General features: G+C 43.8%; 1 protein-coding gene across 1 annotated transcript in view; it reads right to left on the bottom strand.

Annotated features, from left to right (window-relative positions):
- The window catches only part of Frem1 (FRAS1 related extracellular matrix 1), a 124877-nt gene that overhangs the window by 28926 nt on the left and 77988 nt on the right, over positions 1-17963 (bottom strand). Inside the window, exons 24-26 of the mRNA XM_055629458.1 lie at positions 9465-9876; positions 4719-4920; positions 3645-3789 (exon numbers count right to left, since the gene is read on the bottom strand). Of these exons, the coding sequence (XP_055485433.1) occupies positions 3645-3789; positions 4719-4920; positions 9465-9876 (759 nt within the window). The remainder of the gene's footprint in view (positions 1-3644; positions 3790-4718; positions 4921-9464; positions 9877-17963) is intronic.

The following is a 17963-nucleotide window of genomic DNA, read 5'->3' as shown; positions in this document are numbered from 1 at the left end:
TCTTTCTTTCTTTCTTTCTTTCTTTCTTTCTTTCTTTCTTTCTTTCTGTCTCTCTGTCTGTCTGTTTTGTGTGTGTGTGCATAATAAAGAGGTCCACATGGAGCATGTACTAAGAAAACGACATTGGTGTATATTGGCTTTGTTCTCTGGCCTACACTATATTTTTAATGAGTGCCATGAGCCCTGTGTACCGTGCTTAGATTCTGTAGATCATGTGGGGAGTCAGCTTGAGCCAGAGAACAGAACAAGCTTGTGAACAAGTCAAGTCATGGCCAGGAAGAGATACGCTCTCTGAGACCTGGAAGTCAAGGTTCACCTTCAGCTTCCACTCTTTTACTACCTCAGAGATAATTGCTTCAGTGCCTTGAGTCTAATTTCCTTATTATCTTTGGAGGATTGTGTTTTAAGCATCTAACGCACTGCCTAGAATTTAGACACTTAGCCAGATATAAACTTTGAGTCAAACATCCATGGATTTTGGTGGTATAAAGTAGCTTTATGGCAGTATTCCCAAATATGTTCCATGACTAGCTGTTGCCTGGATGAGGGAGGGAAGGGGAGGGTAGGTGGCCCTGTAGCCTATTAAGGTGAAGGGAGTTGCACAATGCACCCTCTCTCATAGATTCTAATAACATGGTCAGCTTGATGAAATCTGATGTGATATAATTAAACACACTCACCAATTAGCCAGCTGCTGGTAACTGGACTGATATCGCCCAGACCAAACTCTCCTATGTTTGATGAACTAAAGCATCTATTGATCCCTCAGAACTAATAATGCACAGAAAATACAATGGCAAAACAGTGTTTAGCTTATTAAGAATAACCGAATAACCATGCAGACTGTTTGCTGTGCGCATCACCCTAAAATCAATATCCAATCAGAGATAGACTCTAACCCACCAAATAGTTCAGGATACTTCTTCAAACAGTCAATTGAATTAACAAAAATACTCAAGGAAATGAACACTAGCAGTAAGGACCACAAGATGCATTTGCTAAGAACTTACAAGATTCTTCCATGTTTGACCTCACTTGTTTAACTAAACTAACGGTGCTATTTCCCCATTATACAGATCAGGAAGCTATTATGAACAATCACTAAATGGTGGAACCAAAGTGCAAGCCTGCTTCACTACGTGTCCAAAGGATAATTATCTATACTACAATCCCCAGGGCATTAAATATGGAGATCATACTACTGTTGACAGTCGATTTTTCACATTTTCACAAAAATCCAGGTAAACCTTAAGGTTCTTGATGGATGAGTGTTCCTCTTCCTTGCATCTTGGATGGCCAATACCTACAGGGAAAGAGGGGCTGAGCCAGCATTAAGGAAGGGCAGGGGGACAGAGCAGGGTGGCAGGCCACATGGACTAATGAGGGCTGAACTCAGCTACCATACTAACCAGCTATACAAGTGGGAAGTCTCTTCTAGCTCTGTGCCTCTGTTTCCTTGCCTGCAAATTGTAGATTATGATGGTACCCAACCTTACAGGTTTTTGGAGATTAAATGAATAACATCAAATAGAGCTCAAAATGATAAGATTCCAAATGCCTATGAGTCGTATTGTCTGTGTCAGTAGGCTCTTGCTGGTTGCTTTGTAAAGACAAACCACTATTTAGACTTTTGTTTCTGTTTTAAAAAAGTCTGTCTCTGTCTCTGTCTCTGCCTCTCTCTCTCTCTCTCTCCCTCTCTCTCTCTCTCTCTCTGTGTGTGTGTGTGTGTGTGTGTGTAGAAGACAAAAGACAATTGTTGAGAGTTGGATCTGGAGAATAAGCTCAAGTGATCAGGCTTGAACACACACCTCCCTTTGTTATCAGAAAAATGTGTGCTTAGTTTCAGAAAACAAACATCTACTTGGTCATAACTAACTATTCCACTCAAATGCTGAATAATACCTACTTCCCTGGCCAATCAAAAGAAAATAGCCCAAAGGATGCTGGGACCAAATATGAGCTATCTTTGTATTAGCGGTCTGCAGGCCTTTTCTTCACGGGTTCTAGCCATCTGGAGGTGAGAGGAACATCTCCAGCATGAGCCTGTGGAAAGCGATCCGTGCACAAGCAAGCAAGCTGACCTAAAAGAGCCTCCACGGGGGTGATAACTGCTGTGACTTGCATAAGTAACTTCTATGGTTACCAACAAACACAAAGCATCTTCATGAAGTCTTTTCGTTGCTCCTGTCAATAAGACATGAAAAGGGTACTGTGAGAGGAAACCCAGTGCCACTGCTGGTGGGGAAGTCTGTCTTCACGCCATGCTGACATCTGGAGCACCAAAGGCTCACACTAGCTCAGGGGCAAGGCTGATCAAAACTATGCATCTCAAGAGAACAACAACAACAACAACAACAACAAAAAGCTGAGTGAACACAGTTCATTAATATCTTTAGAAAGTAAGTTTAAAACTTTTTCTTGAAAATAAAGATATTTGTTTGAAAAGCAAGTGATTCTTTAAACTGTAACCCCACTTTGCTTGAGGAAACTGATTCCTGGGGGGAGCATTTGTTTTGGTTTATAATCTCCGGATTTTAAGTGCAGGGACCTGGTCTTCCATTTTCGGACCTGGTCCCTACCTCCCAGTACCGGGGAGCCTGACAGATGGTAGCTATGGGACCGAAGGCTGTGGGGTTAGTTAATAGGCGGTGGAGGCAGGGTCAGTCACCACCGGTGTCTTAGACGGGTGCCAGTTTTTGCTAACAACGACTCTAGCGACCTCTGCTGGCGAATGGTGAAACTACACTACAGGATGAGGGAAAAACTAACCAAACCAAACCACGAAAACAGTACAAAAAGAAACATTTTCTCATCATGTTTCTCTCCTGTCCACATTTCATACTAGAGAAGGCACAGTAGGGCTATGGTCATTTATGCTATCTTATATGTCTCTGATATGGCGAATACAAAATTTAGAACAAATTAACTTTCCTCTGAGCCGTCTGGGAAAGGCAGTAAATAAAGAAAACTAATGCAGCACAAGAAATGGACGAATGGACCTTCATCATGACCATCTGTCAGCCAGTAAATTATTCAAGGTCTATATCCAAGGAGCATCTGGAAAGGAGGCGCAGCCACCGAAATTACCCTGCTCTGTTAATCTTGTTAATATCACGGATTTGTTCCTGCTCTGGCGACTATCCTACATCACCATACAGTCACATTTCTAAACATCGCTCAAAATGCCCTCAAGTCTATTTTTCTTTATACTCTCTTCACCTTGCCTATAAGGCTTGCTAACTCGCAGAGGCACTAATGTGTTCTCTTTCCTTCTTTTCTGTAGGAGAGAATGTATTTGACTGTCCCTTCCTCTTCATCCCATGCTGGCTCACGCCACGGTTCAGGAGCCAGCGGTGATGAACGAACGCAGTCCTAGAGTGACCTCTGGCTGCAGGTTGTGCTCGGAGCTCAAACAGCAGCTTCCCAGCGTGTGGAAGCATGTCTTTCTAATCCGGAAACCGCTGGCTTTTCCATCCTCTAGAAATAATACAACAGAAATCCCTTCTCCAAAATAAATTGTATGAGCATACGAAGTACTCTGTCAGTTTACCCTGTTACGTCTGGTGCGGAAAAGATTATTTCACTTTCTTAATCACATACATTTTAAACACGATATGTAGAACCAATGAATAAGCGAAAGTTACCTTTGAGGAGAGGCAGTGTTCCCTGCGGGGTCCATGATCTGAAATCTCAGGATATCCGAAGTCACTTGCAAAGATGGATTTATGATGTAAAGGATGGTCTTGCGGCTCAAGTCCTTCTGGCTAAACCGCTCATGGATAAATTCACCTACAGGCAAGAAATAAACGGATCCCACAAGTAATCTAATCAAACACCACTTAAGAGCTGATAAAACCATACAGCTGTTCTGTTTGAAGCACAGACTTAAGGAATAGTGCTGAGCGGGGGATGGGATTCAGGCGGTAGAGTGGTTGCCTAGCATCATGGAGCACACCCAAAAGCCCATGTGGTGTCAAACATCAGTAATCCTCACTCTTGGGGTATAGAGGGAGAATGATCAGAAGCTCCAGGCCACAATCAGCTACATATCAAGTCTGTGGCCAGCCTGGGCTACACAAGACCTTGTTTCAAGACAAAACAACTGAAGTCTATTTTTGATGGGAATTAACATTATTGTAGCTATGTTCAATTTCAAATGCAATGGATTCATCTTTAAGTCTGCTTTGCTTCTGGGATATTTGCCTTGTCGTACTAAATTAAAGAGAAAGGAAAGAGGGAATTAATAAAACTCGTCCCCTCTGCCACCCTGCTTAATGAAGTATTGTGATCGCTGCCTTCCTGAGGCAGAAATAATGTTTAATCTAACAGATCCATTAAACAAAACCCAGATTTTTAAAAAAGAATCTGCTATCATATAGGATGCATATTAGAAGAAAGAAATTAGTCTGAAATATCAATCTGACCCTGGTGCTGTGCTCTGAATACTACACAACCTGAAAAACAAAATAAAACAACAACAAAATGGTGAAGAGTTAAGCTGCTGTGTGTCAGGAGTTGTTTGTTCTTATGAAGCTGAGTTTAGAAGATGCAGCTTCAAACTCCCATTAGCAACAGTATCGATTTATAAACTGAGTCTATCAGCAAGCCCTGGGGAGCACTCATCAAACGGGCCTTCACTTAATTGAGTTACTCTCTAGCCACACCAGCCACTAGTAGTTTAAAATGAGAGGAATTACAAGGATTAAGATGGAAGGTACCTGTTGTTGTGTTCTCTAGATGGCCGTGCAATGGGCCTCGTAAAATCTTGAAAATGATCTGGCCATCCTCCGTGTCGGGGTCCGATGCCTTCAGTACTCGGGAAGTGATATAAATCCCGTAGCGGCCACTTTTCAAGAGCCCCACTTGGGAAGGCGAGTGCAGGTGAGTGATCTGGGGTGCCTCTTTGTCCAGCTGGTCCACCTGAATCATCGAAGAAACATTACTCAAGGACTTCTTTCCCTATGCTACACGGGGTTCTCGTGGTTCAACAATGGCGAACCCCTCAACTTACAGGTTGCTTGGAGTCCTTATCTGTTGATTTGTGCTGAAGCCTGTCTTGCTCACCCTACCCTAACAAATACAGAGACTGGGGCAGACGCTTACTTTCCATCTTAACCCTTCACCCTGCTTTATAGTGTGTTTCATGTCTGATTCTCCTTACCATATTAGCTTTATGAAGGGAAATACTGTATCTTCCCTCTCCAGGGCCCATTCTTGCACCTGGCACCATGCCTGAACCATAGCAGAAGCATGTGGAATATGCTAAAACTAACCTAAGAATCACACGGTGAATTTACCATCAGCAGCTCAGAAAGATGTGCTGTGTTTAATGAACTACGCAAACAGAATCCTAGGTATCCACAAACGCCAAGGACCTTTTCCACATGCCTTTGTCCAAATGCCAAAGGTATTGAATAGAAAATGTGAAATGGTTTACCAGATGAATCCTGAAAGTGATTATCTTTAGACTCTGTGTTGTTCAACTAGGTCTGAAGACCATGTGACTCAGTAGGTAGACTAGATATTTTAAGGGTGGTGATGGACAGCTATGGCTGTGGCAGGAGTAGAATTCCCTGGGGCAAGTTGACTAGTCAGATTAGTGGAATCAGCAAGCTCCATGTTCAACAAGAGAGATAGTGCCTTTGTAAAACAGTGATCAAGGAAGACACAGCGTCAGCCTCCAGCCACCAAATGGACATACATGCACACATGAGCACACGAACATGCTTCCACATCTGTAAGCATGCATGTATACACACTATACACATACAAAAAGTATGTTTACGCTTTCTGGATTTGTTCTAGCTGATTATAAAAATATTTTAATGGATGTGGATCTGAAAATTGTGTGCTGGGACTTTCAGCACTTCAAAGCTTTGCAGAACATGGATGTAAATTTCCTGATGATCTTCTAGGAAGAGAAGCTCCCACAGCTGTGGTGGCACAGAAGAAGAAAAATGAAAATACACTAAGCCATGTTGGTATCCTTCCAAACACAAGATGCCTGAATGTAGAGCAATGTTTTTGGTTTTGGTGTTATATTTTTCTTATATGCCCAAGTATTACAAAAGTAATACAGATTTGTTGTGGTCAATGTTTTAAAGATGAATCACCTTAAAAACTTTAGTGACTTTGGTCCTCTCTTGTGCCTCAGCCCATACTGGTGTGCTCATATATATTAAACATTTTGCTTCTTCAAAAGCAGGTCTTTGATTTGCTATACAAGAAAGTTTTTTAAAATATTACAGGGGAAAGCATTTTATTTTTAAGGAAGGCTCTGTCTATCTTCCCATAACTGCAGCTGGATTTAGTGAAAATCCTCCCAGACATGCCAGTCCCATAGAGAGTAAGGGCAGGTCCTTTTGTCTCTACCCAAGACTTGTCCCCTTCACAGAAGAACTACAGATGGTGGCAGTCTTGGGGGTGGGGGGTGATTCCCACAGAATGAAAGTCCTATGTGCCTGCTGGTATCAGTCAAGCACAGCTTTTGCTTGTTTGTTTGTTTTCAGTTCTTCAGTTCAGCAGCTTTGCCCTCAGTTACTAACGGTCACTTGTCCATACTGGAGTCACTTGTCTGGGTCAGTGTATCACTGACTGGTGGCAGTCAATAAATACTGTATCGTCTTAAAAACAAACAAACAACAACAACAAAATAGCCCTTGGAAGCAGGACGTTAAGGGTGCCTTCTCTCCTACATCAGGCAGGACCAGCTGCTTTATAAAACACCGCTTGACCCTTTGCTCTTAAGGGAGCAAGGGGTCAAGGAAATTTGATGGACAAAAAAACTTAGGCTTGTAAGTGTTTAACACAATCTTTGTTTCTTTGTTTGTTTTTGAAACAGACATCTTGCATTTGTGATGAAAGCCAAGCTTTACCACACCCAGAAGACAGCTTCCCCAGCTATGGAGAGGGAACAGACTCTTAGAATGGCTTTGTTCTTAGAGGATCACCGTGGTCGAGAGATCTGTGTTAGTTCTAGCACTGTCTCTCTACTCTACCCCAATTTCTGTATCTGTAGCACAGGAAGCAGCTGTGTCTGCATGTAGAATTTATAACTCTTAGAAACTTGTAGGAAACAAGTCCAGAAAAACATTGTTTGTTTGTTTGTTTGTTTGTTTGTTTTCTTCGGAGACTATGTCAGTACACCCACACTGTCTCCCCAGGTATCTGAAGCTCATTTCATTTTCTCAGCCTTTGTGGTGCCGAAAACTCATCCACACCCAGAGAACCTGCGCCATGTGTTCTCAGGCCCAGGGCCTGGACGGTCTAGGGAAGAGTATTTCAGCCAATGCTTAGTTCCACAGAGTGGGTAATGGAGACTGCCTTAGCGCCGCCATCCAGTCCATTGCCAGCCTGAAGAGAAAAGACTGGGTTTCCCTCGAAGAAATAACAGCTTCGTCTCTCTGCTCTTTCAGATTGAAGGCCACAGAACCACCTTGCCTGCAGGTTTTAGTTCACTGGCTTGCTTGTACAATGTATCTTGAGCATGCCAGCACCGATAGTAGCATGAGGCAATTTCCAAATGAACTTCTGCCTGTGTGCCTCTTTCTCTTTCACACACATGCACTGTCTGTCTCTCGCATTCTATTGATCTGTCCTGTCTGTCTACAAAGATATATGGCCGCTGTACACAGCATACACAGGTTTCTCTGGGGAAGCCTAACAGAGCATAAAGAGCAAGGAGAGAATATTATCTCACTAGTCAGAGATTATCCTGAAGTTAAGACAAAAATGGCATCTTTGTTGCTGTTGGTTGGAGTGTGTGGAACAGGGTGAGCTCTATCCAAGAGGAGTAGCTTAGGAGTTCTAAGAGCCAGAACGTGCTTGATGTGTTTTGACTGAAAGACGCAAAACACTCTGGCCTCCAAGAATTGTTGAGAGTCAACAAACGTGGCAGTATGGAGCCATAGGAAGGACACAGAATTTGGAATCAAACAGACTTGATCTCTCCCATCAAGTCACTTCACTTCCGATATTCAGTTTCTTCATGTATAAAATGTAGACAATAAAGCTTACCACATAAAATGCTTATGAGAGTCAAGTGAGATTTATGCAGAGTAGCTCTGATCTTTAGATAGCCATTTTTAAAATCCTGGAGTTGTAAAGCACATAAGAGCCAGGGGGTGGGGAGACTAAAAATGTCGCCTAGATATGTCAGGCCCACATCACTCATGAACGCAGGGCAGCTAGTTATCTGCAGAGGGTTGGGCAGATCTCATCATGGTTTCTCCACAAGGCCCCAGCACTGCCCCCTGAAGTCCTATGGGCAGTTAATGGTTGCTGGGGGAGGGAGAGAGCATTGTTTTCTTCAGTGGGATCGCTGTTAGTGATTTCCCTGCTCCAGAGAAAAACATCCTATCGACGCTCATGCGAGCAACACTAATCAATCTCAGTGGATCACACACACACACACACACACACACACACACACACACAAAGACAACATGGAAGTAGGAGGGCGAGTTGTTGTAGAATGGTTTCTGCAGTTAGGGGAGGAGGATGAAAGGGAGAACGGGGGATGCAAATAAGTAAGACACATTATATAGGTGCATGAAACTGTCTAGAAATTAAAGGTGTACAAAAAAGAAACGTTTGTAGCTGCTGTTACTGTTATCAGCATCTTCAGTTCCTGGGTGATACTGATGCAGCCTTGTAAGGTTTGCACACTTAACCATGTCAGTAGATGACATGCCTAGAGACTAGGCAGAATCCTGATGGCACAATTATAGCTACAAATGTCTAGTATGCACCTTAACTATTCTTCAGGCGATGGGTGAGTGCCTTGGATACCCAATCTTGTTTAATTGCCACCGCTATTCTGCAGGAATGCTTTAGAAGATTAGGAGGTTTGGTAGTTTGAATGAGAACGGCTCCAATAGGCTCAAGTATTTGAATGCTTGGTCCCTAGCTGGTGGACCATTTAGGAAGGACTGGGAAGTTGTGTGCTTGTTGGTTGGAGGTATGGGTCCATGCCAGGCCCAGTAGCATTCCCTTTGCCTTGGGCTTGTGGGTCAGGATGTAAGCTCTCAGGTGCTGCTTCAGCATCGTGCCTGCCAGCTGCCACGCTCCCCACCATGATGGCCATGGACTACCCCACCACCACCAAAACTGTAAGCAAGCCCCCAATCCAACACTTTCTTCTACCAGCTGCTTTGATCATGGTGTCTCCATACAGCAATAGAACAGAAAGACAGGAGAGGCTGAAGAGGCCATTTTAGGTTTTACGGATAATGAATGGCAAAACAGAAATTCAAATCTATGTCTGTGACTCTAAGGCCCGTGCTTTTCTTCCTTCCTACCCCTTTCTACCACTTCTTAAGGTCAGCCCCTTGCACAGCCATACAGACAGCTTGGCAAGCTGCAGCCTGCACCTGAATGCCAAGAGGATGGCTGTTAGGAAGCACACCTTCCTACAATGGCTGTCCCCTCATCTCTGGCACAAACTATGTGCCTGCCATACTTGCCTGGATGGTGAAGAAAACAGGCTCCTTTCGAACTTTTCCATCCACAACAAAGCCTTGGTTCTTCCTGTCCGTAGCCAGGAAAGTAAAGCAGTCTGCCTGGGAGCTGCCTCCTGAGTGCTGATAGGCCACGCCCCCGCTATCCACATCTTGCTGGGTGAAATTATGTTGAAGCACTTTCCCCCTCAGGTAGAGGTACCCATGGCGTGGGAGCCGGGCCAGAAGGAAGGTTAGGGTCTCTGGGGGGGTGTCAGCGTCAGTCAGCTGAAGGTGATCAGCGGACAGCAGACCCATGGCCCCTTGGGCCAGCCTCAGCCCTTTGTTCCTGGTCACCACAGGCAGGGCTCTGTCCACAGTCTCCAGTGTGATCTCAAACACACCGTGCTGGGTCTGCAGTCCGTTGCTGATGGTATATCTGGCAAAGAGAGGCAAGGCAGCCTTCAGCATGGGCTCTTGTGTCACCATCGACTGGAATGAAACGATAACATACACACCTTTACTAAAGGACATGTCGAATTGAGACTCAAAGGAAAAGGCAAGGGTGGAATTTCAGAAGAACATCCTTCTGTTATTAAACCAGTTGCTGGGAAATCGACAAGTTGACCATGCTACATCCAAGAGTGTTTTCCCAACACTGATGATGTTCCTCCTATGATGAAGTGCGGAAGCTCAGCGTAATCTTTTGTCCCAAACAGGAATTTCCTGTTCAACTATTCCCATTGTATGAGTTGCTGGTGTGTACTCATATGTTTTTAATATTGCAATAATATGTTTTCATGGAATGTAGAAATCATAACTTTAAAGATTGGGACCACAATATAATGAGACAGTGAACAGTATAATTTATTCTAACTCATGTGTTTCTGTGCTTTTTTCCAGTACTGGGTATTGAACCCAGAGCTTTGCATGTGCTAGTTTAGTGCTCTACTGCTGTGCTACATTCCCAAAGATCAATTTTTAACTTCTGAAAAAAAAATCTCTCTGTCTCTGTCTGTCTTTCCTTTTCTCTTTTTTTATCTCTCTGACTCTGTCTCTCTCTGTCTCTTGTTCTCTCTGTCTCTTTCTAACTCTGTGTGTGTGTGTGTGTGTGTGTGTGTGTGCATGCCATAGCACGTGTGTAGAACCAGCGGACAAGCTCCACATCAGTGCCAGGTCTCGCCTTTCACTTCATTTGAAACAAGGCCTGTTGTTCGCAGCTAGGTATGCCAGCCAGGCTAGCTGCGCTACCAGCTCTGTGCATCCAAGCTTCCAGGGATTCTTGCGTCTCTTTCTCCCACCTCACCAGAGGAATGCTGCGATTACAGATGTGCACAGCTGCATCTGGCGGTGGGGTTTGTAAGGATGGGTCACATTGGTAAACTTTGTAGGAAACATATCCCATTAGTTAGCCGTGTTATCCAGCTCACTCTCCTCTCTGGGCCTTCTTAGACTTTTGTAAAATGAGAGGATAGACCTGAAGAATACCACCCAACTCCACAGTATTCGAGACGCTAACCTCCTACAGTCTACATGTACTTTTGCACAGCTGCGCCATCTGAGCTACATAGGTGTTGATGATAGACAAGAATCCTTCCCCTGCTGAAGAGAGTCATTTAGAAAGCTGGTGGAGGGCACGAACAGGTAGATAGAGTTAGCACTGGAACCCAGGTTATTTGACTCCACACACTCCATTCTTACAGAGTTTATAGCATAACACCCCCCCACCCACACACACACAAATCTAGTTGTAGTCCCTAAGGACCAATGTCCAACTTTGAAGAGAAAGTTGAAATGACACACTTTCAGGGTGAGCTGACCCCTCTCTCTTACAATCTTGGGTATGTGTTTCCTCTACCTCAATCACTAGGGCTGTTCTCTTCACTGCAGCCAGTTGTGCAGTAACACTAGTTTTTGATAACACTTCAGCCTATTGCTTCCATCTAGAAGAAATGTAAGGCTACTATGAACTGTCTCAGTTAGTTTTAACTGTCAACCTGACAGAGCCTAAAATCACCTGAGAAGGACTTCTTCATAGAGGGTTTGACCAGATCAGACTGACCTGTGAGCATGTTTGGGAGGGGGGTGGCTTAGTTGTAAATTAATATAGGAGAGGTTAGCCGGCTATGGGCAGCAGCATTCCCTAAGCCGATGAGTGTGGGCTGTGTGAAAAAGCCAACCAGGCCTGAGTCTGTCAGAGCAAGCCAGCAAAGGGGGCAACATCCACACATAGTTTTCCTGCTTCAAGTTTGACTTCCCGAAGTCAGAGTGTAAGCCAAATCCACCCTCTCCTCACCTAGCCTGCTGTTGGCCATAGTGTTTGAAGGGAGAGGGGAATGTGAACCTATTTATGTAAATAAGACACAATGTTAGAACTCTGGAAATGAGAAACTCACTACTGGAAAATGGGACTGACAAATTTACCACAGACTGAAGGAATGGATGTACCAAGAGTTGCTCAGAGTTGGTTCTCAGCAGCTCCGCTCCACTGGTGGTCGCAGAAATATATACGGAGGATGCATACTCCACTGGGTAGAAACAGGTGGAGTGTGTCTATATTGATGTAAAAATTTGTAAGAACACACTTCACTGGAACAGAACATTAAATCACACAAAAATCCCTCCTTTGGCTAGGGAAAGCGTGGCATTTACTTTGCAAGTCTGATGTATTTGACCGGGAAAGCCTTCATCCTCTGAGAACTATCTCTTGTGCTTCAGGATCTGAGGGCAGATGATTTACTCCTGACCAGAAGAAACCTGAAAGCAGGCTGTGGAACCAGCCTTCCTAGGGCAAAGGACTCAGGGCAAAGCATACTTAGCAAAAAGGCAAGGGAGATAGGTTTGGCTGAGTACAGCTTTTGCTTGGAAGGTTATGCTTAAAGGTTTTATTTGTTTGTTTGATAATTTCACACATACATACACTGTGTTTGGTCAAATCTACCCCTTTCCCTCTATTCTCCTCCAATTTTCCCCTGTCCCTCCACTACTTTCCTCTCCCAGCTTCATGTGCTATTTTTTAAACTGAGTTCACTCAATGCTACCCACATGTGCATGGGTGTAGGACAATCAGCTAAAGAATGGCTAGCTTCCTAGGCCCTGCCCCTAATGAGAAGTGACTGTCTACCCTTCAGCAGCCTCCAGTTCCTAACAGCTCTTCAACTAGGGGTGGGACTTCCGGAGTCCCTCCTCATCCATGCTGGTGTTGTGGCTGGCTTGGTTTTGTGTATCAGTCACAACTTTTGTGATTCCATTTGGCGTGTCACGCCCAGCAAACTTTGTTTTGCTACAGCCTTCTACTACTAACTGGCTCTCACCACCTTTCTGACCCATTCTGTGATGATCAGGCCTGAGCCATAGGGCAAGGGAGAACTGAGCACGCCACAGTCTTTTGTTTTCCACACATTGACCGGTTGTGAGTCTGTATTAACTGTATTAATCAGAGGGGGTTTCTCTGATGAGGGCTGAGAGATGGACTAATCATCCATTCTGCCATTTCTTTTTTTTTTTTTTTTTTTTTTTTTGGTGATACACATTTTTTTCTTAATTTTATTTTTCTTTTTAGTTACATTTTGTTAACTCTGTGTCCCAGCTGTATCCCGCTCCCTCATTCCTTCCCCTACCCCACATTCCCTCCCTGGACTCTTCCCTGCCCCTTTCCACGTCCACTGATAGGGGAGGACCTCCTCCCCTTTCATTTGACCCTGTTTTATCAGGTATCTTCAGGGCTGGCTGCAAAGTCCTCCTCTGTGGCCTAACGTTTGTTCTCTGAAATATCCCATATTAAAAAAAAAAAAAAAAAAAAAAAAAAAAAAAAAGCGCTCTTCAAAGGAGTTTAAGTCAGGTATCAATAAGGTAAGCGCTTAGGGGACAGTTTCTTACTGTGTCCATTTAGCAGAATACTTGTTTTAGGGTTTTCCCTAAGGTGTATGGCTTGCCAGCCTTGATCTGGGGCTCCACGAATTGTACTAGGCAATAGTTTTATCTTGTGAAGATAAAAGCCACTGGTCACTACCATAACATTTGTGCCAGTGTTGTACCATGGGCATATCTTACCAACCCAGGCCTTATTGTAGCTCTCAGGTTCAGGGAAGGCTAAAGATTTTGAGTTTTTTAGTTAGCTAGTCACAAAGACTGCCTACAAAGAAAGTATGATGTGACACATAGAATAAGCAATCTATGTTCCCAAAGTAAAAAATATCTAAATGAAGTAAAGTAAAACAAAAAATTCACATTTCTCTAATCTAAGTTTGTAAAGAATGTGATTTTTTTTTTCCTGGAGCATCAGTTTGCACAGTTTGAAAGAAGATACTGAGATACTCTGAGAATTATACATAAAAAAAATCAGTAGTCATCCTTTGGTAAATACAAACCTTTGATTAATAAGTTCTATACAAATTGGAAATTTTATTTGGTTGAACATGAAGTGTTACCAAATAATTCTGGTGAAAAACAAGTGAGCTTAGAGACATATCCGTGCTCTTCAGACTTCTTGTTGACAGTGTCAATGGCCAATGGAGAAGCGCTCTGAGGTGTGGCACTGAGGTCTGCCTGTCTGTCAAGGATCTCCATGGGACTGACTTCACGCTCTTCCTCCCTGTCACTTCAGCACATGCTCTCCCCTTCTACCCCTATACAATGACCCAAACGATCCCCTCTGGGAGGCATCCCCTCTGTGCCTCCAAGGACTCTTTTCTCACTTTACTCGTCTGGAAGATGTTTTATACCTTCCATTCTGCCCAAGCCCCTTTTCAAATGAAATGGCGGTTTATTCCCTACCACATGCCAGCCTCAAATGTGCTTTCTGAGGGAGTTTAAATTAGTCATCAATAACTTAGCACCAATATAGGCCAACGGCATTCAGGTTTATAATTGTCTTAAATTCTATTTCATGTATATATATGTGTCTCTCTGTGAGTGTGTATACTTGCATATGAGGGCATATGTGTATGTGTGTGTACATGTGTGTATAGGTATGTGTATGTGTGTGTACATGTGTGTATAGGCTAGAGGTTGATGTCAGAGATCCTCCTCAATCATCCTCTATGGTTTGTTTGGTTGTTGCTTTGTTTTGTTTTAGATGTGGTCTTTTGCCGATCTGGAGCTCATGAATTTGGCAACACTGGGCAAACAGTAGGGCCTACAGATCTGCCTGTACCTACCTCCCCAGCTGTGACATTACAGATGTGTGCTGTCATGCCTGCATGGCAGGCATTTTACCAAGTAAGCCATAGCCTCAGCCTAGCATTACTTATAGATTTAAAGAGTTTTTTCCCCATTAAAAGGCTGCCGAATATTAGCTAAAAAGGAAGAGGAAGAAAGCAAAAAGAGGAGAGAGACGGATAGGGAGCAACAAAACTCAGTGTGAGCCAAGTGGGTAGCTGGCCACTCCAAGGTGGCCATTTTTAATGTTTGGCCAGAGTCTTGGTTCTGGAAAACGTCCTTTGAAGACAGGTCTTTAAAGATCGGTGTCAAGGCCAAACATGACCTCTTTGAGGGCACTAAAATTGTCTTCTGACCCATGCTGTCCTTCTCACACACATCCCTGTCTGATGCTGGGGAATCTGACCACCTGGGAAACAGGCAATGTGCCATCTGACAGATGGGAGTGAGGATGAGCAGGCCAGGGACCATGGAAGAGTAAGAAATACATTTACTGGGGCCAGTGCTCCCAGCTGGGACACTGAAGCAGCTGTCTGCATTGACCTAAAGCTAATAAGTCAGGGGTGAAAAAAGATGCAATTTCTAAACATGACTGGATCAAATACATCATCCCACTTTTGTGAGTAATGATGAAAGCTACTCACTGGCAGAGAAGCATCATCAGGGTGAGAGACAGAGCGAGTGGTTCTGCTTGGATTCCCATCAGAATAAAGCTAGCGCAGCAATGAAACAAGGTCAACACAGCTCCTGCCTGCAAAAGGCCAGCGAAGAGACTCGCACGTGCCTCCTTTCAAACCCTGCAAGCATATTCTGGGAGTCAACGGTGATCATCCTGAGGCGAGGCGACTGGCCGCATGGGGGTATAAGCCCCTTCTGCAGGTCATTTTGTTTGATTCCCCTGTTGCATTCCCCAGCCCCCTGCCAGCCCCTCAAAAAGATGCCAACAGGATGACCAGCATTCTCATGAAATTTGGGGAATGACTTCAGGTTTGTCTGGGGGGTGTCTGCCTTGTCTGATTTTACCATTACCACAGTGCTGTCAAGCTTTCTGCATTTCCTGGCAATAGAGTTGGCTGAAGAATCTGCCATCTGTCATGGCATTTAAAAGATAAAAATGGAATCATAAATAGTGCCAGCTCCTCAGGAAAAAAAAAGTCCAGCCGGCATGTCAAAATGGAGGACATTAACATGTTCTTTCAGGACCCCGCCGCCAGCAGCTGAAGTCAGCTTGCTAATCGCTCCATGTCATCTGTCCTAGAGTGGGCTGCCAAATCTCTCTTCCAGGCCGGCAGCACCAAACAATGCAGGGGAAATTTATGATTCACAAAATATTTTTGCAGAAGGTAAAATTCAACCATTAAACCCTATTTAATTAATGCTGCCACATCTTACATTAAAAAGAGAAAGGGGAAAATTTCTCTACCATAAAATTCATTTCTTTTACCCAGCCAAATTCCTTGCCAAATTTAACAGCAAGCAACATAAATCTGGGTGATTAGATTGGTTGCATATATTTAATTTTTAAAAAGCACCATGATCACACTTTCATTAAAACAGGCACTCAGCTTTGGTCGAGAGCCACCTGACAGGCAGCACAGCAGCCCGTGATTGGGTGATCGAAATGACAAGATTAAAATGTGGATCTTGGGCAGATGCGAGGCTCTTCCATTATAAATATGTAAAACTGCTGGCCCCCAATCAGAATGACACATTGAGGGGCTTCCTTTGCACAAACAGAGTCTCCACAAATTTTTGATACAAAAAAGGTACAGTGCAAAGAATACTTCATTCGAAAGAGGCTCTCAGCTCCAGAGTACGACCTGACACACAGTTGTCATGTCAATCAGGCACCGCCTTTGTCTCTTGGAATTTCAGGATTCTGTGCACAAATGGTCACAACCACATCATTCTCAAGATGTGGTTTGAGGCCTGAAAGACATACAGAAAGTGTCTGTTGCCATGCCCAAAACAATGTGGGCATTCAGACAACGAGAGCGCCATCACAGGTAAATGAAGGCGCTGGTCTGCATGAACACTTTCTGCCCTTTGTGCTCCTCTCTGTTGCCCTGTTTCTAATCCTCACAGGCCTTCTTGGTGACCTTTGCCACATCCCTGTATTTACCTTCACTCTTTGAATTTTCTGGTTTGCTCTATATAATATCACTGGTTCTCAATCCTCCTAATGCTGTGACCCTTCAATACAGTTCTTCATGTTGTGGTGACTCCGACCATAAAATTATTTTGTTGCCACTTCAAAACTGTAATTTTTCTACTTTTATAGTGTAAATATCTGATATGCAGGGTATATGATATGTAACCCCCAAGGGGTCTCGACCAATAGGTTGAGAACCACTGCTCTACCTCAACTTATAAATATTCTTAGAGAGAAATCTTTTAACTCTAAAACCAGAAATACTTACCTGTTAAAGCATCAATTCCATCAACACTACAAAAATATATATAAGAAAACAATTTCTTAAGTCCTGGGTAGATGTTTTTTAAGGCTGAAGAGACTGGGGCTCATATTCTCTGTTAAAAAGAGGAAACTGAATATGAAGAACTGAAACTGCATACCGTCAGCAAACCAGGACAAGCTCTCCTGGATCCCCACAGAAGGGTGAGTGAGCCAGCAGGGCCAGCCTCTCATCTCTGCCTCTTCACTTCCGTGAGGCTTCTTCCTCCACGAGCCTACACTGTCTCACACCTTCCTATCACTGGAAACCCAAATCCCTGCCTCTGGAAAATTAGGCCACAAATTTCTGCTGCAGAAAACCTTCAAAGTATGCAAAACCAAGTAGAAAACTGAATGTCAAGACACAAAACAAAGTGAAGTCTAGTTAGTACGGTGAGGTGAGGACCCCAGAGCCCTGTGGAACCAACCTCCACCCAATTCTCTTTGTCTCCAGGAGGCCCTGGTAGAGCTTCTGGAAATTCTCATGGAGGCTCGGAACACACTCAGAGAAATGGAGTAGGCCAGCTCAGGGATGCTGGTCCTGAAGCATCAGATTTTTGGAGAGCTTTCCAAAAGACCAATTCCAGCTGAGACTGGACCTACCGAAATGGGCACAAGGCTCAAGAATTTGGATTTTGTAGTAGTACTCCCAGGTACCTCTCTGAAGAGCTAAAGAAAGTAAATATCTCAAGGAGAATTGCCCAGGAGTGGTATAGCTGCATTTTGAGGTAGTGCTATTCCCAATTTTCTGAGAAAGCACCAGATTGATTTCCAAAGTGGTTGCATAAGTTTGCACTCCCACCAGCAATGGAGGAGGGTTCCCCTTTCTCCACATCCTTGCTCTACCATACAACAAGGATATTTGTTCAGCTATGTTCATAACAGCTTTATTTGTAATAGCCAGAATCTAGAAA

Source organism: Psammomys obesus, unplaced genomic scaffold, assembly GCF_907164565.1.
Source record: "Psammomys obesus unplaced genomic scaffold, mPsaObe1.curated_primary_1811, whole genome shotgun sequence".
In the NCBI taxonomy this organism is placed as follows: domain Eukaryota; kingdom Metazoa; phylum Chordata; class Mammalia; order Rodentia; family Muridae; genus Psammomys; species Psammomys obesus.
The sequence above is the reverse complement of the archived record's forward strand: the minus strand, read 5'-3'. Positions and strand labels throughout refer to the sequence as shown.